The 26,764-nt window shown below is 42.0% G+C and overlaps 2 protein-coding genes across 2 annotated transcripts; both read right to left on the reverse strand.

The window, feature by feature from the left end:
- Positions 1-435: 435 nt before the first annotated feature.
- Positions 436-6,636, reverse strand: mylpfb (myosin light chain, phosphorylatable, fast skeletal muscle b). Its single transcript, XM_046369330.1, has 6 exons — positions 6,506-6,636; positions 5,529-5,627; positions 3,654-3,834; positions 1,383-1,461; positions 1,199-1,247; positions 436-779 (listed from the first exon to the last, which is right to left on the reverse strand). The coding sequence occupies exons 1-6, from the start codon at positions 6,506-6,508 to the stop codon at positions 675-677; spliced, it is 516 nt and encodes a 171-aa protein (XP_046225286.1). The 5' UTR covers positions 6,509-6,636; the 3' UTR covers positions 436-674.
- A 7,328-nt stretch (positions 6,637-13,964) lies between these two features.
- Positions 13,965-25,634, reverse strand: LOC124048493 (sesquipedalian-1-like). The gene is made up of 4 exons (XM_046369331.1): positions 25,345-25,634; positions 24,705-24,826; positions 14,996-15,302; positions 13,965-14,547 (listed from the first exon to the last, which is right to left on the reverse strand). Exons 2-4 carry the CDS (start codon positions 24,783-24,785, stop codon positions 14,117-14,119), a joined length of 819 nt encoding a protein of 272 aa, XP_046225287.1. The 5' UTR covers positions 24,786-24,826; positions 25,345-25,634; the 3' UTR covers positions 13,965-14,116.
- Between the last annotated feature and the right edge of the window lie 1,130 nt (positions 25,635-26,764).

The following is a 26,764-nucleotide window of genomic DNA, read 5'->3' on the forward strand; positions in this document are numbered from 1 at the left end:
GAGATTTCTAACAGAAAATGTTGAGAATTTATTTAGTCTCCCTTTCTCTCTCTTACAATGCACCTACTGCTAAATCATGCTTTACTCTTATTCAAACGCCCTTCCGTTTGTCTCTATTGATGCGAAAGAGAAATTGAGAGGAGTAGGCAAGCTATTTTAGTGCAGTACTCGTCCCTTTTAAAGCTTTCCCTTTTTCCAGTACATTATTACTTCACATCAAGTCGAGACAAAACAGACCTTGCAGGTCAATATGCTACTTGTTTCAGATAAACAATAGAGCATACACCATAGCACCCAAGAGTAAAAGTGTTTGTAGATACTGAACTCTATAGGCATACATGATGTAGGTATGATGCATGCACTGTTCGATTCGACAGGGAGAGATATAAGTGAGGAATGGGGAAGAAGAGAAGGAATCGGAGGCAGATAGAGGAATAGTTTTGATGGTACAAAATTTTATTTTCAAATAATCCCACTGTTGATACTCTCACACAGCACACCTCCATTAGCCTTCAACCCTCTCAACTCAGTCTCTCGATAAAGGAGTCTTTCATAGTGAGCGGGGTGGAGATGGAAAGAAGAGCGAGGGGAGCGTGTAAGCGGGCCACAGAGTTGGAGAAGAGGGGTAGTGAGGGGGATGACGGAGAGAGGCAGAGGGATTGAAAAAGTGGATTTTACTCATCCTCCTTCTCCTCTCCGTGTGTGATGACATAGCAGATCTGTTTATAGTCAACGTTGCCAGCCACATCTGGGGGAAAGGCAGCCCACAGATTGGACATCTGAGGGAGAGGAAGACAGAAGGAGAGGCTTACAACTCGGAAACATTGCGGGGAAATGGACAAAGTCCAGTGTCAGACAGCACACAGAAATAAGTCATTCATTATTACTGTAAATAACCATGGCATGAAAGCTCAAACACCATGTTGCTCTAAGGGTGAATTATTCCTCGAGCAAAATAACTGTGCAAAGAGCAAGAAATACTGTACATCTCATTGTAATCAGTGTGGTTTAATTTTGAAAAGTTTCTTCAACAGTTTACGAAACGTATTAAATCTCCCCTTTTTACGCATATTGCTGAAGAAATGTTTCAAATTAAAATCACAGATTCTAATGAGGTTCATGGTATTTCTTGCTATTTGAACAGTGATTGTGCACTAAGAAAATGGCGCTCTAAATGACTGAATGACTGATCCCTCACCTCCTCAGCGGTGAACCTGTCACACTGGGTGGTCAGGAGCTCCTCAATGCTGGAGGAAAGGAAAGAGGTAGGAAAAGAGAGAGAGAGAATTATTAACTAGGGCACACATTAAGACTACCTAAAGAGGTTGTGAGTGAATTTATAGGATAGTAATGGTAGGAAAGGGTACAGGGTGAAAACGTACAATTCCTTCTTGATGAAGCCGGTAGCCTCGGGGTCCAGGACCTTGAAAGCACTCACGATAACATCCTCAGGATCAGCACCTAAGAGGAAGGGAAGAAGAGGATCCTCAGTTAAACTCTGTTACCTCAAACTCACAGTTATGGACTAAGAAGTGATGGACTAAGAAAAGTGATGGGTTAAGAGTGATGGACTAAGAAAAGCAGTAGAAGTATTAATTATTAACAAACAAAACTTTATGTAAAATATATGTACATTATATAGAAACTTATACTGAACAGAAATATAAACGCAAATGACTTAAATAAATGTGTTGGTCCCATGTTTCATGAGCTGAAATAAAAGATCCCAGAAATGTTCCATTTGCACAAAAATATTATTTATCTCAAATTTGGGGAACAAAAACAAAAACAAAATTTGTTTACATCCCTATTAGTGAACATTTCTCCTTTGCCAAGATAATCCATCTACCTGGCAGGTGTGGCATATTAAGAAGCTGATTAAACAGCAATATCATTACACAGGTGCACCTTGTGCTTGGGACAATAAAAGGCCACTCAAAAATGTGCAGTTGTGTCACACAACACAATGCCACAGAGGTCTAAGTTTTGAGGAAAAGTGCAATTGGCATGCTGACTGCAGGAATGTCCACCAGAGCTGTTGCCAGAGAATGTAATATTAATTTCTCTACTGTAAGCCGCCTCCAACATTGTTTTAGAGAATTTGGCAGTACGTTCAACCGGCCTCACAACTGCTAATCACGTGTAACCACGCCAACCCAGGACCTCCACATCCAGCTTCTTCACCTGCGGGGATCGTATGAGACCAGCAGTCTCATACGGTCAGAAACAGTCTCAGGGAAGCTCATCTGCGTGCTCGTCATCCTCACCAGGGTCTTGACCTGAATGCATATCAGCGTAGTAACTGACTTCAGTGGGCAAATGCTCACCATCGATGGCCACTGGCAAGCTGTAGAAGTGTGCTCTTCACAGATGAATCCCAGTTTCAACTGTAGAGGACAGATGTCAGATAGCGTGTATGGCGTTGTGTGGGCGAGTTGTTTGCTGATGTCAACTTTGTGCCCCATGGTGACGGTGGGGTTATGGTATGGGCAGGCAAAAGCAAGGAACACAATTGCATTTTATGAATGGCAATTTGAATGAACAGAGACAACGTGACAAGATCCTGAGGCACATTGCCGTGCCATTCATCCACCGCCATCAGTATGATAATGCACGGTCCCATGTCACAAGGATCTGTACACAATTCCTGGAAGCTGAAAATGTCCCAGTTTCTCCATGGCCTGCATACTCACCAGACATGTCACCCATTGAGCATGTTTGGGATGCTCTGGATTGACATGTACGGCAGCGTGTTTCAGTTCCTGCCAATATCCAGCAACTTCGCACAGCCATTGAAGAGGAGTGGGACAACATTCCACAGGACACAATCAAGAGCCTGATCAACTCTATGCACAGGAAATGTGTTGCACTGCATGAAGCAAATGGTGGTCACACCAGATACTGACTGGTTTTCTGATCAACTTCCATACCTTTTTCTTAAGGCATCTGTAACCAAAAGATGCATATCTGTATTCTCAGTCATATGAAAATACATAGATTAGGGCCCAATGAATTTCTTTCAACTCAGTAAAATCTTTGAAATTGTTGCATGTTGAGTTTATTTTTTTGTTCAGTATATAGACATAGAACTATCCAAAAAGTTTATATTCCCTATACAGAAAGTATAGAAAGTACAGAAAGAGGGACTAAAATATCTGACTGCTCACTCTCATTAAGAAAAAGTAATGTAAGTTATGTAGCTTATACAAAACATTTAGAACACCTGCTCTTTCCATGACAGACTGACCAGGGGAATCCAGGTGAAAGCTACAGTATGATCCCTTTATTTATGTTACTTGTTAACAGGATATGGTAGTAGGTGCCAGATGCACTTGTTTGTGTCAAGAACTGCAACGCTGCTGGGTTTTTCACGCTCAACAGTTTCCCGTGTGTATCAAGAATGGTCCACCACCTAAAGGATATCCAGCCAACTTGGCACAACTGTGGGAAGCCTTGGAGTCAACATGGGCCAGCATCCCTGTGGAGAGCTTTCAACACCTCGTAGAGTCCATGTGCAACTCAATATTAGGAAGGTGTTCTTAATGTCTGGTATACTCCGTGTATGATGGATGCATTACCAGGCTAGTACAGCTCGGCTTGGTTCAGCTGAGTAATGTGAAAAAGCTATAAGTCGCTCCTAGAGGTTGACCTACCCTTCAGCTTCTCGCCGAACATGGTGAGGAAGACGGTGAAGTTGATGGGGCCGCTGGCCTCCTTGATCATGGCTTCCAGCTCCTCATTCTTCACGTTCAGTTGACCCATAGTGGCCAGCACGTCCCTAAGATCATCCTTGCTGATGATTCCATCTCTGTTCTGATCAATGATTGTGAAAGCCTAGCAGGAAGCGAAGCAGATGAGAGAGTTGATACCATATTATTCACTGTGGAGCAATGCAAATGACATCGATTAACATTAACATGACGGTCTTAAGTAAATGTAATGTTTCTATTGCTTAGAAGCATATGAAAATAAGTTACTGTTATCACACTACCCAGTACCCCATTGAAATGCATTGCCATGACCTCAGTCTCCTCATTTCAAAATTCATTAGACTAGTTAGATGATAATAGACATTGTGTAAGGAACAAAATGAGGGTGCACTGCATTGTGAAATTTGAGTTGCGGGAATATTTGCATCACAATTCACAAGATTTTCCTCAAGATAGTCCATCAAGATAAATGTGAAAAGGTCTCTCTCCTCACATAGCTGCAGTGAAACCCAAGAAGGCTATAGAGCACACAGTGGACTTGGCAGCTGTCCAACCACTTGTCTTTTTAAGGTGTTAAAATGGTGTCGGGACATCAGACAAGCCTAGAGACATTTAAGGAATCAGTATTGATTACACCACTAACACACCTCCCCTTACCCCCCTCGCCCCTTCCCAGATTAATCCCTCTGCCCCCAACCCCTGTTCTTTTTTTTAATCATCACCTGTCTCCAATTGGCCAAGTCAATCACACAAAGACAGGGATATACCCGAAGACTCTGACACACTTCCATTTTACCCCTTAAAAATCATACAAATTGTTATCAGTTTCCCAAATGATTGTAATTTGTCTCCCTCGCTGATTAGGTTGTGCTCTCCTAAATACTGAGAGCACTTCCAATGTGAACATTCCCACATGATTTTAACAACTCGTAAGTGTCACAGGGACAGGTTCATAGAGGGGGTGCTGGGGAGGACTACCCAGCAAACCAAAATTGGTTCTGTGAAAGTTCCCAGAACATTCCTTAGGTTTCAGCAAATGTTCTCCAAATACCAAAACTGTGCAGTCGTGTTGATGATTATACAATGTCTGTATAAAACCTGTCTGAACACATTTCATTCTTTGCAGGTAGATTATATTAAATTACCTGGAAACCTAATAGAGAACATTTAGGGAATGTTCTGTGGTGGTTGTTACAGAAGTTGTGCACAACATTTTAGTGAATGTTAGGAGAACATTCCAAGGAGATATGTATATATATATATATATATAAAAATATAAAAAAATCTGAAAAACAGGATGTTGTCATCCTAATGTTAGATAAAACCCTAACTAGAACTTAATGGGTCTCTTAGCTAATGTTCTGGGAAATGTTCCCGGTTTGCTGGGTAGTGACCTGTCCCAAGTGGCCGCTGTCATCTGTCTCCTGCTGGCGGCTCTAATACATTTTTTTTAAATTGTCAAATGGAGCAAAACACTTTATCGAATCAAGTCTGTCTGTCCAGCTCTATGACAGCTATCACTTCCATCACGCCCACATTGATAGATACAGTAAAATGTGAACGCCACCAATGAGGACGCCACCTGCCTTAGGATGTCCTTGTCTTAACTATTACAAAGTCGTTGGGTTGTTTGTCTATTTTGGGCTTTTGCAACCCTCTTTCAATGGGATCACAATGTGATGTGTGGAGATGTTACAATGGCATGTCTCCCAAGAACTATGTCGGCTGACTTATTACAACTACTTGACCAAGCATTGATATCCAGTGAAAATAGTTTAAGTGTGGAAGAACCCCCCCCCCCCCCCAAAAAACCCTCACCTCCTTGTACTCCTGAATCTGGCTCTGCTCAAACATGGAGAACACATTGGAGGATCCACCCTCTCCCTGCTGCTGTCTCTTCTTGGCTTTCTTGGGTGCCTGGGGGTAAACGATGACCAAGACATGTAACTTAACTCAGTCAACACAACCAACATTTTACTGTAACGGCCTGTTTGGGCCATCCATGCCACTCTGGCTCATTTTGGGCCAAAACGTCTTAGACCTCCACAGTAGCAAGAGGAAATCCCTAAGATATTTTTTGAGAATGATTCCTTGTCATTGTCAGTGACATCAGTTGTGCCAGAAGTAGCCCCTCTAGGAATTTACTAGGTATTGTCATTGACCTCTAGGGATGATCTGTGTCCTTCTGCTATTTTAGCTGTTAACCGTCACAAGTTCCTAGGCCGTCATTGAAAATAAGAATTTGTTCGTAACTGACTTGCCTAGTTAAATGAAGGTCGAATTAAAAAAATTTAAAAAAATACATGGGAGTGATGCTTAGCTTTACTTCAGATTTCGATGCCTGGGTGCTTTTAGCTTTTGTCTGAATAAGTTGTACCAATTCAAGTCGCACTTTATCAGCATAAGGCTTTCAAAAAAAGGTGAGTTGCATAAAAGGCACTCGGTCTGTTCAATTGTAGCGTCAAAATTGGCTAAGATTCTGTAATATCTTAGAGGCCTCTTGAGCAGTGGTCCCCAAACATCCTTTAAGTATTTCCTTTTGATGCGCCATTTCAACAAAACCCGAGTATAAAAGCCACAAGACTTGGTCTTGGCTCTTTTGCCCAGGGAGGAACCAGCTTCCACCAATAGGTCCCGAACCAGTTTGGTTCCAGTTTTCAGAGTCCATTTCATTGCCATTATCCAGTTTTGCATTGGTATCCTACTATCAATTATGCTTTAAGTTATCAATTTATCAAAGACAATCCTAGACCCTAGAAACTGTTCTCCATTGAGAGGAACGCAAACACACTCACCATCTCTTTAGAGTTTGTGGGGGTTTTGGTTGGTCAAGAAGAGAAGTCTATGCCAAGTCGATGTGACTGACATGTTTGTGTTGGCCCCTTGCCTTATATACTAGCTCAATGGGGCTAACTTTAGCTGCACCATCAAGTTTGGCAAGAAAAGAGGGAGCTGAGGAACGTAAGAGAGAGAGGGAGGAGCAAGGGGGTGCTCAGGGTATCGCCTTTCCGGCACTCCAAAATAGGCACAGGGAGTCTTGGAATTAGGTGAATTCGAGCACAACATTCAGGCATTACTTTGGTGTCAGTGTCACACTGACAACACACACAATATGGACCAACCTCTATTGCAGCCTTTGGGACTATTGAACCGCCCCTCGACCTTCCTTTGTCTCTTTAACACTTCATTCATAGCATGCTCAGGGTCTTTGTTGTGGCTATTTTTCATTTTCTTTTATTCCACCCACCCCAAGACCACAAACAACACAATGGGCTATTGTGGCATATCCATTGTATCCATGTCATGCCTGTTACCAGTTGCAGGACCTTCCTGTTACAACACTTTACACCGTCCATAAAACAACAGATAAGTATGTGTTTAAAGCACAGGCTTTAAAACATATTTTAAGTCACCACTTGTTTAACTGACCCGTTGAGATCTGTGTATACAGTACGTACCCCCTACTAGTGTGGAAGAAGCCAACTGAATGGATGACAGTAATGACATGTGGAAACTGTTGGCTGAGGGGGTTGGTAAACATTCCAGTAATGACAAGGTCACACATATTCAAGAGACAGAACAGAATATAGCAGCAATTGCTAAGTAATTACCAAAACATACTATACATTCCTGCAACTCCAGTCCTGGATTACCCCCCAACAGCACACATTTTGTTGTTTGATTTGATTTTGATTTGACGACTAAACAGAAGTGGTTTTCCAACATGGAGGGTCTAATTTGGGTTGCTCCTGGTCCCTGGAGATGCCCAGGACAGTGCTTGACCGAGCAGGCCACCAGACCACCCACTCAACTCCATTTCGGGGCTCCATGGTCGGCTGTCTACCATGGAAGTGTACAGTGGAGCGACGTATTGAGATAGAGTTTCAGGGGGCCGTGAGAACTGATACCGGTCTCCCCTCAAACTACCGCACAATGTTTCTTTCTTCGATATTCAAGGGCCTTCTCTCCAAAAGTCTGTCCACCCTCAGTTGATACATTTTCTTCTCAGTCTCTGCTTTTCTCCCCCATACACATTGCATTACTTGCGAGAAGAACCAGTCGAGAAGTTTCAGTTGGAAGTAACGTAATAGGCTTCGTTGACAAGTGAGGAAAAATAGGAGTACTTTGAAAGAGTGTAAATTTTTAAAAAATGTTTAAAAAAAACACACACACAACAGCTGTGGATAGACCAAAAATAGCAATGCCTCTGCCTCCCCCTGTTCTCAATCAGAGACATTTTGGCTCTCCCTTTAACTAGAGTCTAAGGGCCCGGGGCTGGGTTTCTACTAAGCCAACATATGGAATTGTTTTAAGATGGTCATACCAAGGATCATTTAGCTATTTGATTTGTGATTTTAGGATCCCTGTAGGTATAAACAAATATTTACTAATATTTTTATGAAACATTGAATTTGGCCTTAATGCTATTAGCCCATAGAAATGCATTGAATAACATATTAATAAATGGCAAAGCAGATCAAAAGGAAGTATGTTTTGAAGTGTCTGTCCTAAGGTGCATTTGGAAAGTATTCAGACCTCGTCGTTTTCTCCATTTTGTTACGTTACAGCCTTATTCTAAAATGTATTAAATCGTTTTCCCCCATTCAATCTACACACAATACCACATAATGAGAAGGTTTTTATTAATAATGTATGCAAATTTATAACAAATAAAAAACAAATATCACATAAGTATTCAGACCCTCAGTACTTTGTTGAAGCACCTTTGGCAGCGATTACTGCCTTGAGTCTTCCTGGGTAGGATGCTACAAGCTTGGCACACATGTATTTGGGGCGCTTCCCCAATTATTCTCTACAGATCTTCTCAAGCTCTGTCAGGTTGGATGGGGAGCATCCCTGGACAGCTATTTTCAGGTCTCTCCAGAGATGTTCGATCGGGTTCAAGTCCGGGCTCTGGCTGGGCCACTCAAGGACATTCAGAGACTTGTCCCGAAAACACTCCTGCGTTGTCTTGGTTGTGTGCTTAGGGTCGTTGTCCTGTTATAAGGTAAACCTTCGCCCCAGTCTGAGGTCCTGAGCATGTTTTCATCAAGGATCTCTCTGTATTTTTCTCCATTCATCTTTACATCGATCCTGACTAGTCTCCCAGTCCCTGCCGCTGAAAAACATCCCCACAGCATGATGCTGCTATCACCATGCTTTACTGTAGGGATGGTGCCAGGTTTCCTCAAGACGTGACGCTTGGCATTCAGGTCAAATAGCTCAGTCTTGGTTTCATAAGACCAGATAATCTTGTTTCTCATGGTCAGAGTCCTTTAGGTGCCTTTTGGCAAATTCCAAGCGGGCTTTCATGTGCCTTTTACTGAAGAGTGTCTTCCGTCTGGCCACTCAACCATAAAGGCCTGACTGGTGGAGTGCTGCAGAGATGGTAGAACCTTCCAGAAGAACAACTATCTCTACAGAGGAAATCTGGAGCTCTGTCAGAATGACCATCGGGTTCTTCGTCACCTTCCTGACCAAGGCCCTTCTCCGATTGCTCAGTTTTGCTGGGCAGCCAGTTCTAGGAAGAGTCTTGGTGGTTCCAAACTTCTTCCATTTAAGAATGATGGAGGCCATTGTGTTCTTGAGGACCTTCAATGCTGCAGACATTTTTTCTTACCCTTCCCCAGATCTGTGCCATGACTCAATCCGGTCTGAGCTCTACGGACAATTCCTTCGACCTCTTGACTTGTTTTTTTTCTCTGACACTGTCAGATAGACAGGTGTGTGCCTTTTCAAATCATGTCCAATCAATTGAATTTACCACAGGTAAATCATATCAAATTGTAAAAACATCTCAAAGATGATCAATGGAAACAGAATGCACTGAAGCTCAATTTCAAGTCTCCTAGCAAAGGGTCTGAATACTAAAAACCTGTTTTCGCATTGTCATTATGGGGTATTGTGTGTATATTAGATGACATTTCTCAAAAACAGGTTATAGGCTACATGTGCACCACCAAGCCAGAACAGTAACGTTAGGCCAAATTATTAGGGTGAGACACATGGGCTACTAACAGCTTACTACACAGCATACACTTAGCATTACTTTCTTAGCCACAGTATACATATCTCCCTGGCATATTACATCATTTATACAGCATCACAAGACATTTTTGGACTCACCTTGTTGTGATGTGCTCACTTGAACAGGAAGGTGGCGCGGTGGTCCTTCGGGGGCAAATTTCGTCAAAGAAAGAGAAAGATTTACAATTCCAAATTGGATGACTGTTCAAAACGTATTCCCAGTCTGAGCTTGTTTATTCCGGCATTCGCAAGTGGTAATGCTTGCGGTTAGCCAATGTCACCGATTTCCTCCAAACCACTCATTGTTGAATTTGCCATTTCCAACTTGTGTACTGTTTATGTCCAATGACCGATGAGCACCGATACATTTTATCTACAATGAATACTCATTATTTCTCTTCATATGACAACGATTAAAAAATGATTTGTCAGTAGATTGTCAACTTGATTCATGATGACTGCTAGCTAAGATTTTTAAAGTATGATGTTGACATGATCAGTCCAATCAAAGCTACTGTTCATACAGTTGAAGTCGGAAGTTTACATACACTTAGGTTGGGGTCATTAAAACTCATTTTTCAAACACTCCAAAAATGTCTTGTTAACAACCTATAGTTTTGGCAAGTCGGTTAGGACATCTACTTTGTGCATGACACAAGTAATTTTTCCAACAATTGTTTACAGACAGATTATTTCACTGGATCACAATTCCAGTGGGTCAGAAGTGCAAAATGTGCAAATTAATCCCAGAAGAGCAGCAAAGGACCTTGTGAAGATGCTGGAGGAAACAGGTACAAAAGTATCTATATCCACAGTAAAATGAGTCCTATATCGACGTAACCTGAAAGGCCTCTCAGTAAGGAAGCTTTGTCACAAGTGGGTTTTCCAAATGGACAATGACACCAAGCATACTTCCAAAGTTGTGGAAAAATGGCTTAAGGACAAAGTCAAGGTATTGGAGTGGCCATCACAAAGCCCTGACCTCAATCCTATAGAAAATTTGTGAGCAGAACTGAAAAAGCGTGCGGGAGCAAGGAGGCCTAAAAACCTGACTCAGTTACACCAGCTCTGCCAGGAGGAATGGGCCAAAATTCACCCAATTTATTGTGGGAAGCTTGTGGAAGGCTACCTGAATCGTTTGACCCAAGTTAGACCATTTAAAGGCAATGCTACCAAATACTAATTGAGTGTATGTAAACTTTTGAACCACTGGGAATGTGATGAAAGAAATAAAAGCTGAAATAAATCACTCTACACTATTATTCTAACATTTCACATTCTTAAAATAAAGTTGTGATCCTAACTGACCTAAGACATGGAATTTTTACGAGGATTAAGCGTCAGGAATTGTGAAAAACAGAGTTTAATTTCATTTGGCTATGGTGTATGTAAACTTCCGACTTCAACTGTATAATGTGATTTAATCTGTGGCCAATGACTTTGAGCCTTCTTGGAAGGGCACTACTAATGTAACTATATGGCAGGACGCAGAGGATTGGAATTTTCGATGTCTCCCATTACTAAGGACTGGTGACGTAGTTTCCCCATGTGTGACAGAACACTGAGCCAATCATGGCACAACGCTCCTATTTTCTGCTGGCTCGCCTCCACCACAGAAAGCATTGAGCTAGGCTGAAACACCTGCATTTTGGAGCTGCCTTACTCAAGAAAACATAACAGAGACCATGTTTGTATGCGGATTTATTAACTCAATAATTTGTACATATTTTTTAAAACATTATTTGCAAACTTAAATGTGACTCGTACGAATACCAAAATAACATGCAGAACAGGCATGTATATATATTTTATGCTAAAAATGTGGGTCTCAAAACTGGCGTGAATGACAGGTCTCACCTGCTCTTGTGGCTGAATGGAAGCAAGAAGTCCTTACAGCAATGTTCCGACATCTAGTGGAAAGCCTTCCCAGTAGAGTGGAGGCTGCTATAGCAGCAAAAGGGGGACCAACTCCATATTCATGCACATGATTTTGGAACGAGATGTTCGTCGAGCAGGTCTCCACATCCTTTTAATCATGTAGTTTTTCTGAGATATACAAGAAAGCTCAGAGCCTGCATCCACAAAGCCTCTCAGAGTAGAAAATTGGTGGTAAGAACACAGACATTTTACTCTTACTGCTATGGGTAAGCTATACACAAAGCCTCTTAACTCAGAGACCCACCTAGTCGACAGAGACCACATGAGCTGTCCTAACCAGTTAAGAATTACAAGCAGGTGTCTTGATAATTATAAAAAAGCAGCGAGTCAGTGGTTCCTACACCACATGCAATTGTTTTGGAGTTGTTCAAATTATGTTTTGATATTTCGATATGATCAATCCTTAAATCAAGAGACTTACATGCAACAGTATCTCTTGAGCTTTTGACAATGCTTTCACAGGAGGTCTATTTAACATATGCCTAAATACATATAACCACTAGGCTAATAAAACATTTCTTTCAATTATTTGATAACCTACATCATGTTATTTCAAGTTATCCCTTTGGAGCGAAACATCACATTGTTAAAAAAGATACCTAAATTGGGCTTATGTTAACTTCGATTGTGTTCGGTGAAAATGATAGACCATTCAAACACTAGATGCAACGCTGTATACAACATTACTGGAAAGTGACTTGATGCCTACTGTGTCAAAGCAATTTAGAATTGTTAAATGTGAGTGATGAGTGAGTTTAAAAACTATCAGAATTTGATTTTTTTTAAAGGTTATGTAAGCCAACATATTAGGCAATAATTATGAGTAGGCAAAATGTATCAAATGTTTTACCATTGCAACAGATGTTGTAGTCACATTCACCATGATTAGTTATTCCCCATTATTTGCATGATTAGTTATTCCCCATTATTTGCAACTATGTCAATGAGCGTCATAACAATCTTTCCTTTGCGGTACCTCAAACTGTGGTGACTACCAGCTAAAATAAATCAAATGTATCTCAATGTTTATTTAACTAGGCAAGTTAGTTAAGAACAAATTCTTAATGACAATGATGGCCTACCACCCCGGCCAAACCCTCCCTTAACCCGGGCGAAGATGGGCCAATTGTGCGCCGCCCTATGGGACTCCCGATCACAGCCGGTTGTGACACAGCCTGGGAATGAGACATGGTCTTTAGTGATGCATTAGACTGCTGCGCCACTCGGAAATACAACAGGCCTTATCGTGAAATACTTAGTTAATTTAGTAAATATTTTCTTAACCAATAATGCAGTTCAAGGAAGAGTGTTATGGGCTTGTAAGTAAATTAAAAAATAAAAGTAACAAAATAACGAGGCTATATACAGGGGGTACCGGTACCGAGTCAATGTGCGGGGGTACAGTTTAGTCAAGGTAATTTGTACATGTAGATAGCGGTAAAGAGGAGTTTCTTAGATAGATAAGAAACAGCGAGTAGCAGCAGTGTGAAAACAAAGGGGGGGGGGGGTCAATAGTCCGGGTGGCCATTTGATAAGTTGTTCAGCAGTCTTATGGCTAGTCTTCAAACAGGTTTTAACAAGATTCCTAGGACCTTTTCTGAGATGCTTTGTGGATACAGGCCCTGGATATTCTGTTGTTTTGTTTTTTACCCATATTTAACCCCTTTTTGGGGGGAGCAATAAAACACTTAAATACATTTTTAAACCGGTACCAGGTTACCTTCAGACAAGTCTTGTGTTGTGGAGCAAAACAACCAACATGTAGCCTACGTGTTCGTGAGCGCTTTCGATGGTGGGGTCATATTAATTAATACCCCAAACCGTTTAGTTTGCTTGGCACATTAGCAGTACTGACATCAGACAAGTCCCGTGGGGCTCAGTGCCAGCAAAAAGTGATTTCATGTCACCAAAGAGGAACATTTGTGGACATCCAAGCGGGGTGTTGGAGTGCTCAGTTATCAGTGGCACCAGATGAATGAATTTCCCATACAGTATTCATTTTTAGGTTGCATCTAACAGAGTTTCATATCCTCTGCATAATTTGTGTGGGTTGAGTTGCTGTGTTGACTAAACTAGACTATTTTTGGAATCATGCTGGCTTAAATGAATTTCAACCAATGTGAAGAAGACAACTCATAAACTCACAAATCAATTGCATGTATTATCTATTGAATGCAATAGCTGTATTATTACAGCATTACATGTAATAATATTGTAGCTTATTGGCTCTAATGGGGAGAACAACTTGATAAATGATTGCCTTTTAAATCATAGATATTAATTCAGATATTAATTCAAATGAAAACATTTATTTTAAAATAATCATTATATATTTTCTTACATTCACAAATATTAATTCATGTTGGCATCCATTATTGCAATTGGTACAGACTCCTTTGGTATGAACTGTTTACATGCTTATAGTGACATACCATGCTGAATCAACCAAAATCAATTAAGTCTTCTTCCTGAATTACATCTTTCTGTCCCTGTCTCAACCAATCAGCAATCAGCTCCTTCACCTCCTTGCCAAAGTCCTCGTGTAGTTCGCTAAATTCCACCTTGGGTCCTGAGCCAGTCACTGACCACTCCCCTTGGGGCGGGGATGGGACATTAATAGGTACAACATTTGCATTTCTCTTGGGCCAGAGTTTTGGAGACCTCTTATTGGTTGGTTTAGAGGAAATGGGAGGAACTTGTAGCATTTCATTTGTGCTAAAGCTTTGCCCGGCTCCCACACTTGGCCCTAGGTACTGTGAAAGGGTCGCGGTCCCAGAGTTCAGCCAAATCAGCGACTGCGTTGGCCTCTCTGTGTTTGGGCCAGCCAGTGTAGACTGCTGGGATGGGTCACCAGGAAACGCTTTCATGGCCTCTGTGGAAGGAGGAAGGAGTGACTAAGAAAAAAGCTGCTTGGACATTCATGCACTTTTTAATCAAACACCATTCATGGACACTTTTTCATTAAACACAGCTGAACATTGATGAAGGTGCTTTGCATATGTAAAACCATCACGTGCATAAGTAGCGGGAACCACTAACTCATAAGTACATTTTCAACGCGGTTACCAATCCTGATCCTGTAGATATTTAGGACTTGCAGAGTTTTATTCCAGCAAAGCACTAAAACACTTGTTTCAACTAAATCGAAGACTTGACGATTAGTTGAATCCGGTTATTTACCTACTAGCTCTCAACGACCAAGCTTGACCACTTGTTTTCCAGCTACTCTCATGACCAGGCAAACCCCTTGTTGATGTATCTACTCCCAATTATCGAGCTTGCCTAGTGCTGGCATGGAACAAAATCCTGCACCCATTCACCTTTGTACTGTTTCTCCAAATCCATGACCAACGCGGCCAGGTAGCCGTGGTTGGCCGACAGCAGGGCCCTGATCCAGCTCTCCTGGCTGGGCTGGTCCTCTGCGGCTAGCTTGTAGGTGCGCAGGCCCAGTTCACCGCTCCACACCAGTGAAAAGGCAAACTGCTCCTCAGACTCGCACAGCTGCACTGAGCAGCCCTCCAAAACAATGACGCCAAGCAGGTCGCGGTGGTTGGGCCGGTCCTTGTAGAAGAGCAGGTTTGCCTTCAGCATGAACCAGCGCTTCTGATAGGAAGTGTTTCTCTCACCCTGTATATAATGGTACAATGGGATGTTTTGTCAAAACATTTGGTTGTTCACAGTTCAACAGGTCTGTTATTGTAGTTGAATCATTCTGAATTAAAAATAAATATGTACATAATATTATTTTCCTTAAATCTAGCACAAATGAATGTGCTCTGGAGAGAACATTTTACATATCTGGCATTAGTACTGTATCAACAAATATCTTTATCATATAAAAAATACAAATAAAAACTAGTTTGCTTTATGTGCAGGCCTTGAATAGGCACTCTTCCCGTTCCAAGCTCAGCCTACACAGTCAAATACGTGCGCCTGTGCAGTTTATTGGTCAATTGTCACTGGAGGGGTTTCGACTAGGCTGAACCGGGGTGCACTGGGTCATGGCCCGTCAAAAATTGCACTTCTGCTTTATCCCACCGCTCCCAAAACAGTGTCTTCAGAAAAGTACCTCACTTTTTCCACCTTTTGTTGGGTTACAGCCTGAATTTTAAATGGATTAAATTGAGATTGTGTGTCACTGGCCTACTCATAATAAGGTCAGGAGTAAAAATATGCTTAACAAATCACATAAGTTGCATGGTCTCACTGTGTGCAATAATAGTGTTTAACATGATTTTTTTTAGGACTACCTCAGTTCTGTAACCCACACATACAGATAATTGTAAGGCACCTCAGTCAAGCAGTGAATTTTAAACACAGATTCAACCACAAAAAACAGGAAGGTTTTCCAATGCCTTCTGGTTGCCAGCTCACTTCCAGACAGATTTTTCCGGACACACCCAGGATTCGAACTGGCAACCGTCCTGCTGCCGGCTCATCTCTCTAACCGCTAGGCTGGCTACCTGCCGCCCAGGTCATATTTTCTATATAAATACATGAATCTGTGCCGCCAGGTCATGTTGGGGCCATACTTGAGAATATAAGCAACCATTTAACTTAAAGGTTTCTCCGTCTGAAAATGCGTGTCAGCCACGCACATAAATTGCCTCCCCTCCTCCATATTTAGAAACGGGTGGCTGTGTGTTTCTATTTGACAATAACAGCTGGTGCGGGATGTCTAATATTAAGGTATTCCTCGCTTGCGGTATAGTACCTCATGATGAGCTGTAGACCACAATATCCACCAGGAGTTATCAATATTTTTGTAGCAGTCTATTTAACATCAAAAAATGATGCTAAGACCGCACTCTACGAGTTGTATAAGGCCATAAGCAAACAAGAAAATGCTCATCCAGAAGCTACGCTCCTAGCAGCCCGGGACTTTAATGCAGTCAAACTTAAATCTGTTTTACCTCATTTCTATCAATATGTCACATGTGCAGCCAGAGGGGAGAAAAAAAACAAAAGAAACAACTCTAGACCACCTTTACTCCACACACAGAGATGCAGACAAAGCTCTCCCTCACCTTCCATTTGGCAAATCTGACCATAATTCTCTTTTTTATTCCTGCTTACAAGCAAAAACTAAAGCAGCTTCCAACCAGTGACTTGGTCAATACAGAAGTGGTCAGATGACACGGTTGCTACGCTACAGGACTGTTTTGCTAGCCCAGACTGGAATATGTTCCGGTATTCATCCAATGGCATTGAGGAGTACACCATATCAGTCACCGACTTCAACAATAAGTGCATCGACGACATCATCCCCACAGTGACCGTAGGTACAGATCCAAACCAGAAGCCATGGATTACAGGAAAAATCTGCACCGAGCAAAAGTCAAAGAGCTGCCGCTTTCAAGAAGTGGGACACTAATCCAGATTCTTATAAGAAATCCCGCATTGCCCTCAGACGAACCATCAAACTGGCAATGCATCAATACAGGACTAAGATTGAACCTACTACACCGGCTCTGACACTCGTCAGATATGACAGGGCGTGCAAACTATTACGAACTACAAAGGGAAACCCAGCCACGAGTTGCCCAGTGACGCGAGCCTACCAGACGAGCTAAATGCCTTTAATGCTCACTTCGAGGCAAGCAACACTGAAGAATGCATGAGAGCACCAGTTGTGCCGTACGACTGTGATCATGCTGTCCATAGCCGCTGTGAGCAAGACCTTTAAACCGGTCAACATTCACAAGGCCGGGGGCCAGACGGCTTAGCAGGACACGTAGTCAGAGCATGTGCGGATCAATTGGCATATGTCTTCACTGACATTTTCAACCTCTCCCTGACCGAGTCTGTAATACCTACATGTTTCAACCAAGTTCCTTGATGTCCTCATCACCAACAAACTATTATGGTCCAAACACACAAAGACAGTCGTGAAGAGGGCACATCAAAACCTATTCCCCCTCAGGAGACTGAAAAGATTTAGCATGGATCCTCAGATCCTCAAAAAGTTATACAGATGCACCATCAAGAGCATCCTGGCGGGTTGCATCACTGCCTGGTACGGCAACTGCTCAGCATCCGACCGCAAGGCACTACCGAGGGTAGCGAGTATGGCCCAGTACATCACTGGGTCCAAGCTTTCTGCCATCCAGGACTTCTATAACAGGTGGTGTCAGGAAGGCCTTAAAAATTGTCAAGGATTCCATGCACCCTAGTCAGACTTTTCTGCCACACAGGCTTGCTGTGCGGTAGCAAGTCTAGGTCTAAGAGGCTTGTAAACAGCTTTTACCACCTAGCCATAAGACTCCTGAACATCTAATCAAATGGCTACCCAGACTATTTGCATTGCCCCCTCCCCCCTTCTACACTGCTGCTACTCCCTGTTAGTATTTATGCATAGTCACTTTAATAACTCTACCTACATGTACATATTACCTCAATTACCTTGACTAACCTGTGCCCCCGCACACCGACTCTGTACCCCCTGTATATGGCCTCGCTATTGTTAATTTACTGCTGCTCTTTAAATATTTGCTACTTTTCTCTTACTTTTTAAAAAGTATTTTCTTAAAACTGCATTGTTGGTTAAGGGCTTGTAAGTAAGCATTTCACTGTAAGGTCTACCTGTTGTATTCGGCCCATGTGACAAATACCATTTGATTAGCTTGAGCCTACTGACAAGTTCATAGAAACAGCACTTCTCCAATTCTGTAGCCTACTAGAAACCAGAAGTTTCAACGTTTATATAAAACTAGCAAAGTCGTCTTTGAACTCAAAGTCGAGCCCAATATAACCGTTACTCATTTTGAGAATTAGTGCTCACACATGCCATCTCGTCACTTCACAATAGAAACTTTATACCATTTGAAAATTCTCATGTTCCATATAATTAAAATGTGTGCTTATGAATTTACCATGCTAAAATGTGACTGTACTTTGTTACAAGTTCGCTCACAGAATTAAGGGTTTGTTATGAAATCATTTCCAATCCATCAAATTCATCATGGTATATTACTGGTGGAGTGAAATCCACCCCCCGCAAGTTTAATGCGCCTGTCTGATATGCATTTTCAGCAGGAGAAACTGTTTAAATGTAAATGGTTGCTTATGTCTGCAAGTCTGCATTGCAGCAAGGTAGAATGGTGCATCGTTCAAAAACACACATCTTTTCCATTCCTCTACTGCAGAGAGAGCCTGCAGAGTTCTGTCATACTATCCAGGTCTGTGCCCAAAGAATTCAAGCTTCTACTTTTAAAAATCCACCTTTCCGGAACCAATTCTCTCACCATTGCTGCTTGTTATAGACCCCCTTCAGCCCCCAGCTGTGCCCTGGACACCATATGGGAATTGATTGCCTCCCATCTATCTTCAGAGTTCGTAATTTTAGGTGACCTAAACTGGGACATGCTTAACACCCCGGCCGTCCTACAATCTAAGATAGAAGCCCTCAATCTCACACAAATTATCAAGGAACCTACCAGGTACAACCCTAAATCCGTAACCATGTGCAGGCACCCTCTTAGATATCATCCTGACCAACTTGCCCTCTAAATACACCTCTGCTGTCTTCAACCACGATCTCAGCGATCATTGCCTGTGTGCATAATGGGTCCGCGGTCAAACAACCACCCCTCATCACTGTCAAACACTCCAGCGAGCAGGCCTTTCTAATCGACCTGGCCTGGGTATCCTGGAAGGATAATGACCTCATCCCATCAGTAGAGGATGCCTGGTTGCTCTTTAAAAAAGTGCTTTCCTCACCATCTTAAATAAGCATGCTCCATTCAAAATTTTCAGGTTCGTCAGGAACCAAAATACTCTGTCAGTTAGGACAGCTAAAGCTAGCTTTTTCAAACAGAAATTTGCATCCTGTAGCACTAATTCCAAGAAGTTATGAGACACTAAAGTCCACAGAGAATAAGAGCACCTCCTCCCAGCTTCCCACTGCACTGAGGATAGGAAACATTGTCAGCACCGATAAATCTACGATAATCAATCATTTCAATAAGCATTTTTCTATGGCTGGCCATGCTTTCCACCTGGCTACACCGGCCATCATCTCAATAACCCCTGCAGTAACTTGCCCAAGCACCCCCCCCCGCTTCTCCTTCATCCAAATCCAGACAGCTGATGTTCAGAAAGAGCTGCAAATTCTGGATCCCTACAAATCAGCTGGGCTAGACAATCTGGACCCTCTCTTTCTGAAATTATCTGCTGAAATTGTTGCAACCCCTATTACTAGCGTATTCAACCTCTTTCGCATTGTTTGAGATGCCCAAAGATTAGAAAGCTGCCGCGGTCATCCCCCTCTAGACCCAAACTGTTAGACCTATTTCCATCCTGATCTGCCTTTCTAAAATCTTCGAAAGCCAAGTTAACAAACAGATCACCAACCATTTTGAATCCCACCGTACACTATGCAATCTTCTCCACTATGCAATCTGGTTTCCCAGCTGGTCATGGGTGCACCTCAGCCACGCTCAAGGTCCTAAACGATATCATAACCGCCATCGATAAAAGACAGTACTGTGCAGCAGTCTTCATCGACCTGGCTTTCGAATCTGTCAATCACTGTATTCTTATCGGCAGACTCAACAGCCTTGGTTTCTCTAATGACTGCCTCGCCTGGTTCACAAACTACTTCTCAGAGTTCAGTGTGTCAAATCGGAGGGCCTGTTGTCCGGACCTCTGGCAGTCTATGGGGGTTCCACAGGGTTCAATTCTCGGGAAGACTCTTTTCTCTGTATATACCAATGATGTCGCTCTTGCTGCTGGTGATTCTCTGATCCACCTCTACGCAGACGACACCATTCTGTATACATCTGGCCCTTCTTTGGACACTGTGCTAACAAACCTCCAAACAAGTTTCAATGCCATACAACACTCCTTCCGAGGCCTCCAACTGCTTTTAAATGCAAGTGCATGCTCTTCAACCGATTGCTGCCCGCACCCTCCCACCCGACGAGTATCACTACTCTGGACGGTTCTGACTTAGAATATGTGGACAACTACAAATACCTAGGTGTCTGGTTAGACTGTTATCTCTCCTGTCAGACTCACATTAAGCATCTCCAATCTAAAATTAAATTGAGAATCAGCTTCCTATTTTGCAACAAAGCCTCCTTCACTCATGCTGCCAAACACACCCTCATAAAACTGACTAGCCGACCGATCCTTGACTTTGGCAATGTAATTTACAAAATAGCTCCCAACACTCTACTCAGCAAACTGGATGTAGTCTATCACAGTGCCATCTGTTTTTTCACCAAAGCCCCATACACTACTCACCACTGCGACCTGTATGCTCAGATCACTGGTACAAATAGCAACACCCACATGTAGCATACTCTCCAGCAGGTATATTTAACTGGTCATCCCCAAAGCCAAACATCCTTTGGCCGCCTTTCCTTCCAGTTCTCTGCTGCCAATGACTGGAACCAATTGCAAAAATCACTGAAGCTGGAGTCTTATATCACCCTCTCTAACTTTAAGCATCAGCTGCCAGAGCAGATTACCGATCACTGCACCTGTACACAGCACAGCCAACTGCCTCATCCCCATATTGTTATCTATACTCTTGCTCTTTTGCACCCCAGTATCTCTACTTGAACATCATCATCTGCACATTGATCACTGCAGTGTTAATGCTAAGTTGTAATTATTTTGCCTCTATGGCCTATTTATTGCCTTACCTCCCTACATCTGCACACACTGTACATAGATTTTTATATTGTGTTATTGACTGTGCATTTGTTTATGTGTAACTCTGTGCTGTTGTTGTCGTCGCACTGCTTTGCTTTATCTTAGCCAGGTCACAGTTGTAAATGAGAACTTGTTCTCAACTGACCTACTTGGTTAAATAAAGGTGAATAATGGCCACTAACAATGAAAAGAAATGTCTTTAAAAATGGAAGGTTGTTGGGAGGAGGCAAGATCAGGTGGGACCATTCTAGCCAATGAGAGGGCAGACACGTGTGAACAACAGGCACAACGGTTTCCACTAGCTACCACAGCCAGAAAGTAAAAATGGCTATATTGTAAAAAAAAAAAAATATATATATATATATATATATATATAATTAAAAAAAAAAATTGCTTTTTGGTTTCAATTTAAGGTTAGGCATAACACATTTTAAAAAAAGTTAAATTGTAGAAATAGATGGACTTTATGACTGTGGCAACTAGTGACGACCAGGCACAACTCTGATATAAAGTAGTTTTTCTCAAAGTTACCAGGATGTCAAGTGTCCGACTTAGATCAATACACTCTTAACAACCTAAATCATTACGAAACTTCTAATTGATCAAATAAGCCACACGTATATATAATTCGACACTGACCTCCATACAAAAAGTCCTTGCTTCGTGAGTGAAAAAAGCCACCTGCTGGAGAAGACAGATTGTGGACACAGTTATCCCTCTCGCTTCGCCTCTTCCTCTCTGGCATCACTGCTTGTGAAAGCGTCTCATGCAACTCCTTCCCTGATAAATATTTTAGTTCCAAGGAACCACTCTGCTGCATCCCCAATAATGTCCATCTTCTTGGACTTTCCCTCCACTTTAGCCGTGCCAATGATCACCGTTACATAAAAAAAAATAATCACAAAGTCCACCTTCTTTACATGTAACATCCTTGGAGCCTGCCGGTAGAAGCTAACGAACGCTGCAGTCTGCATTGAAGGCCTACCCAATACCATGGAGTCCTTAGGAGTACCTTGAGTTCCCTCCACCCGTTTGACAGCCTCTGCATATGAAATGCTCTGGATGACCCTGACTTTGGCAACTTCATTATTTTTCGACCTCGTCAGGCACTCCAAAAATATACTACATGCTTTCCACCACAGTTGCAACACTTCACAGCTTCTTCTTCAAAAACAAATCACCATGAGCTTCTTTTCCACAACTTCTACATCTTGGATTCCTCCACCTGCAGACACTCTACATGTTCAAACATTCTACACAGTTTACACTGCAACTGCCTGGAAATAAAAGCTCTTACAGAAAAGTGCACATACCCCAGCTTCACTCAGGTCGGGAGGGCCTCCACATCAAAAAAACAAGAATAGACAAGCTCTTCTTTCTTGCCATTGAGCCAACAATTCATCCTCCATGTATCAACCACTACAGGAACACTCATCAGCTCCTCGATGCCCACTCCCATAGAGACTCCAGCAATTACTCCCTTGACAGTTTCTCTTCTCCTTAGCTCTGCATGGCCATCAATTTGCCTGATACCCAACACATGCTTCCTCTGTTCAGCAGAAACACACACACAAATCAAGACCAGCCCAGTTCTCTTGACCCCCACCGACTCCACACCTCTCTCTACCATCTTAAATACTTCTAACGGATTTGACAATTCAGTCCCCAATTTTCCCAGAAACCAGACTCACAACAGATATGAGGTATTTTCAACATTAAGAGTCTTCTTTCCAATCCTAACTTTCTTTCCAATCCTAACTTCTTTTCCCATTATTTTGGACAGATGTCCATTCTTCCTTATTTCCACTGCTATCCGATTCATATTCCACATCCCCCTCTGCCATCCTTCCTTAATCAGAGTGTGCCCTCATCTTCTCCTGATGTGCTATCATATTCCATTGTTTCCCATCTCTGAGCACACCTTCCCTAACATTTCATCATGCTTAGGGTCATGTATAGAAATGCAGGGCAGGCCATTAACTTGGCTACCATGGCTATGTTCCCATAGGATGAAAATGCCCCTATCCACAGTGCTTGAGTGGTCACTGAATGGTTTGATGAGCATGAAAGCGATGTAAACCATACGCCATGGTCGTCTCCGTCACCAGATCTCAACCCAATTGAACACTTATGGGAGATTCTGGAGTGGCGCCCGAGACGCGGTTTCCACCACCATCAACAAAACACCAAATGATGTAAGAGTAAGAGTTTGAGACACTTGTGGAATCTATGCCACGGTGCACTGAAGATTTTCTGGCTCATGCTGGCCCTACGCCATATTAAGTCATGGCTTTTCCTTTATTTTTTGCAGCTACCTAAAGTTAAATCGAGACTTGGTTTCCTCTATCACCCAAGCTGCCAAACTAACCCTGATTCACATGATCATCCTACCCATGCTAGACTACGGAGACATAATTTATAGATGGGAAGGTAAGGGTGCTCTCGAGCGGCTAGATGTTCTTTACCATTCGGCCATCAGATTTGCCACCAATGCTCCTTATAGGACACATCACTGCACTCTATACTCCTCTCTAAACTAGTCATCTCTGTATACCCGTCGCAAGACCCACTGGTTGATGCTTATTTATAAAAACGTCTTCTGCATCACTCCCTCCTATTTGAGATAGCTACTGCAGTCCTCATCCTCTACATACACCCGTTCTGCCAGTCACATTATGTTAAAGGTCCCCAAAGCACACACATCCCTCGCTCACTCCTCTTTTCAGTTTGCTGCAGCTGCGACTGGAACGAGCTGCAACAAACACTCAAACTGGACCGTTTTATCTCAATCTCTTCATTCAAAGACTCAATCATGGACACACTTACTGACAGTTGTGGCTGCTTTGTGTGATGTACTGTTGTCTCTACCTTCTTGGTCTTTGTGCTGTTGTCTGTGCCCAATAATGTTTGTACCATGTTTCGTGCTGCTACCATGTTAAGTTGCAACCATGTTGTTGTTATATGTTGCTGCCTTACTATGTTGTTGTCTTAGGTCTCTATGTAGTGTTGTCTCTCTTGTTGTGATTGCGTGTTTTGTCCTATATTTATAATGTATTTATTTATTTTTTCTAATCCCAGGCCCCGTCGCCACAGGAGGCCTTTAGCCTTTTGGTAGGCAGTCATTGTGAATAATAATTTGTTCTTAACTGACTTGCCAAATTAAATAAAGGTTAAATCAAATTAAAATAAATTAAGTCACTTCGTTTTGCCCTGACTTCACCATTGGCTTTGAATGGGCATTTGATACACCTAATTTAGTCAATCTGCAATTAAAAGGCAAGGATGACAAGCAAATGATTGTGATAGCGGAAATGATAGAATATACAAGTTAGTCTGCAAGACATGAGGAAAGGCGTGTTATCGGGTTACCTTTTTATACAGGTATCCTTCTTTGTCGACGGGTGAGCTGCACGACTGAAAATGAGTGAGGATCTTCCCGGTAATCTTCATCTCAACACCATGCTTTTACCATAGGAGTAGCTGGAGTTGGGCTACATGAGAACAAGGAAGTTAGTAGGGCACCCACCACATCACTGAAGCACATTCTCTCACTGCGGAGTTTACCTTGGAAAAAAATATTAAAATGTTTTTAAATTATCAAATGATTTAACGCCATATGCGTTTGAACTTTGAGATAGTAATACAACGTTTGCATACTTCATTTCTGTGATGGTGAAATTACGCATCTTTACAAATATTAGGCTTATTCAATATGCGCAAATTAATTCGGTCGATTGTTTAGCTACCGTTCACAATCAGTAATTATTATATATTGTAATGCTTTGTTGCAGCTATGGGGAGCCGTACAACAAAAACGCATAGGCTACTGTAGCGTTCATCATGAGAAATCCCCTTAACGTATTTGCTTCCGCATTTGTCAAATAAAGGCAAATGGAAGTTTGGTAATATCATTGGGCTAAAAAGTCGTAGGCTACTTCTCTTCATCGAGAGGTACACATGTGTGTTCCTAGTAAAATAGCATAGGGTAAATGGGGTTGTTTTTACTCACCTTTCTGTAGAATAACGTGTGAAGGCTCACCAGGTATTGGCTAGAGAGGATACAGTTGTTGTCAAATTGATGTAAAAATAAAATGTTGCATTTTAGCTAACCCTAACCCTTTTCTTAACCTTAACCTAACTCTCATAATCTGTTACGTTAATTATCCTAACCTGCTACGAAAAGTCCATTGTGACATAAACTGTATCCCTTCTAGACAAAACCGTCCCACCAGCTCCCCTGGGTGTTGTCAAACACTTCCTGGTAACTAAGGTGAGCGCTCAAATGAGCACATCGTCCACGTCAGCGCCTCATAGGTAACATGGGCCCACGCCCCTCAACTGTATGCTGATAAAGCCAGTGGTGTAAAGTTCATAATAAGTAAAAATACTTTAAAGTCGTTTTTTTGGGGCATCTATACTTTACTATATGTATTTTTCACAATTTTTACTCCACTACATTGCTAAAGAAAATATATACTTTTTACTCCCATACAATTTCCCTTCTACCCAAAAGTACCTCTTACATTTGGAATACTCTGGCAGGACAGCAATATGGACCAATTCACACACCTATCAATATAATGCGGTCATCCCTACTGCTTCAGATCTGGCGCAATCACTAAACACAAATATTGGGCTGGTAAAGTGTGTGTTGGAAGTGTGTCCTTATCTGTCTGTAAAAAAATAAAATGTTGCAATCTGAATTGCTTAAATATGATGTATTACTTTTACTCAAGTGTGACAATTGAGTACTTTTTACACCACCACACACAAGTACATTTTAAAACCAGATACTTTTACTCAAGTAGTATTTTACTGGGTGTCTCACTTTACCTGAGTAATTTTATTTTATTAAGGCATCTTTACTTTCACTCAAGTATGACCATTGGGTAATTTTTCTCCACTGAAGCCAGCATTGGATTGAATGAACTATATTCACAATGTCAGGTCACACTAGATCTGAGGTCATGTTGATAAGGGACTCCTTTGTCATGGGGATGTATACCCCATTGTCTTCTCTGTTGGTTTATGCAAATCTCATCAACCCCCATACAATATTGTTGTAGCCTATGAAATCATACTAGGTGTTTATCCTTTGAACTGTACAATTAAGTTAATGATTTGTGATAGTTTCTGAATGTGTTGCAATTGCCTCAAATGCACACAATGGAAGTTACTTTGATGAAACTGCTTATGTTAATGTTGATTGCAGAAACAGTCATGGGAATTAATTCCATGTGGTGTTAAATGCCATGTACTTTCCTCACGAGTTTGTAATAAGGTAAAGGCTCATGCTTGTCATGTGTCCATTTCATTGTCTGAGTAGTGACTGACCACCAAACACCATAAGGCTGTGTTTACACAGGCAGTCCAATGTTGATTTTTTCCCCCGCTATTTGAGGAAAATAACATAATTGGGCTGCCTGTGT

The sequence above is a fragment of the Oncorhynchus gorbuscha genome, linkage group LG11 (assembly GCF_021184085.1).
Source record: "Oncorhynchus gorbuscha isolate QuinsamMale2020 ecotype Even-year linkage group LG11, OgorEven_v1.0, whole genome shotgun sequence".
In the NCBI taxonomy this organism is placed as follows: domain Eukaryota; kingdom Metazoa; phylum Chordata; class Actinopteri; order Salmoniformes; family Salmonidae; genus Oncorhynchus; species Oncorhynchus gorbuscha.

Bases quoted from the DNA above. Each gene is read 5' to 3' on its own strand.
- mylpfb (XM_046369330.1), bottom strand. The intron at 1,462-3,653 runs GTAGGTCAACCT...CCTTCCTCTTAG, and splicing joins GTTCGGCGAGAAGCTGAAGG to GTGCTGATCCTGAGGATGTT. The intron at 780-1,198 runs GTGAGGGATCAG...CCTCTCCCTCAG, and splicing joins ACAGGTTCACCGCTGAGGAG to ATGTCCAATCTGTGGGCTGC.
- LOC124048493 (XM_046369331.1), bottom strand. From the start codon at position 24,785: ATGAAGATTACCGGGAAGATCCTCACTCATTTTCAGTCGTGCAGCTCA. The intron at 15,303-24,704 runs GTAACCCGATAA...CATTATATACAG, and splicing joins AAGGATACCTGTATAAAAAG to GGTGAGAGAAACACTTCCTA. The intron at 14,548-14,995 runs GTGAATGGGTGC...CTCCTTCCACAG, and splicing joins TTTGGAGAAACAGTACAAAG to AGGCCATGAAAGCGTTTCCT.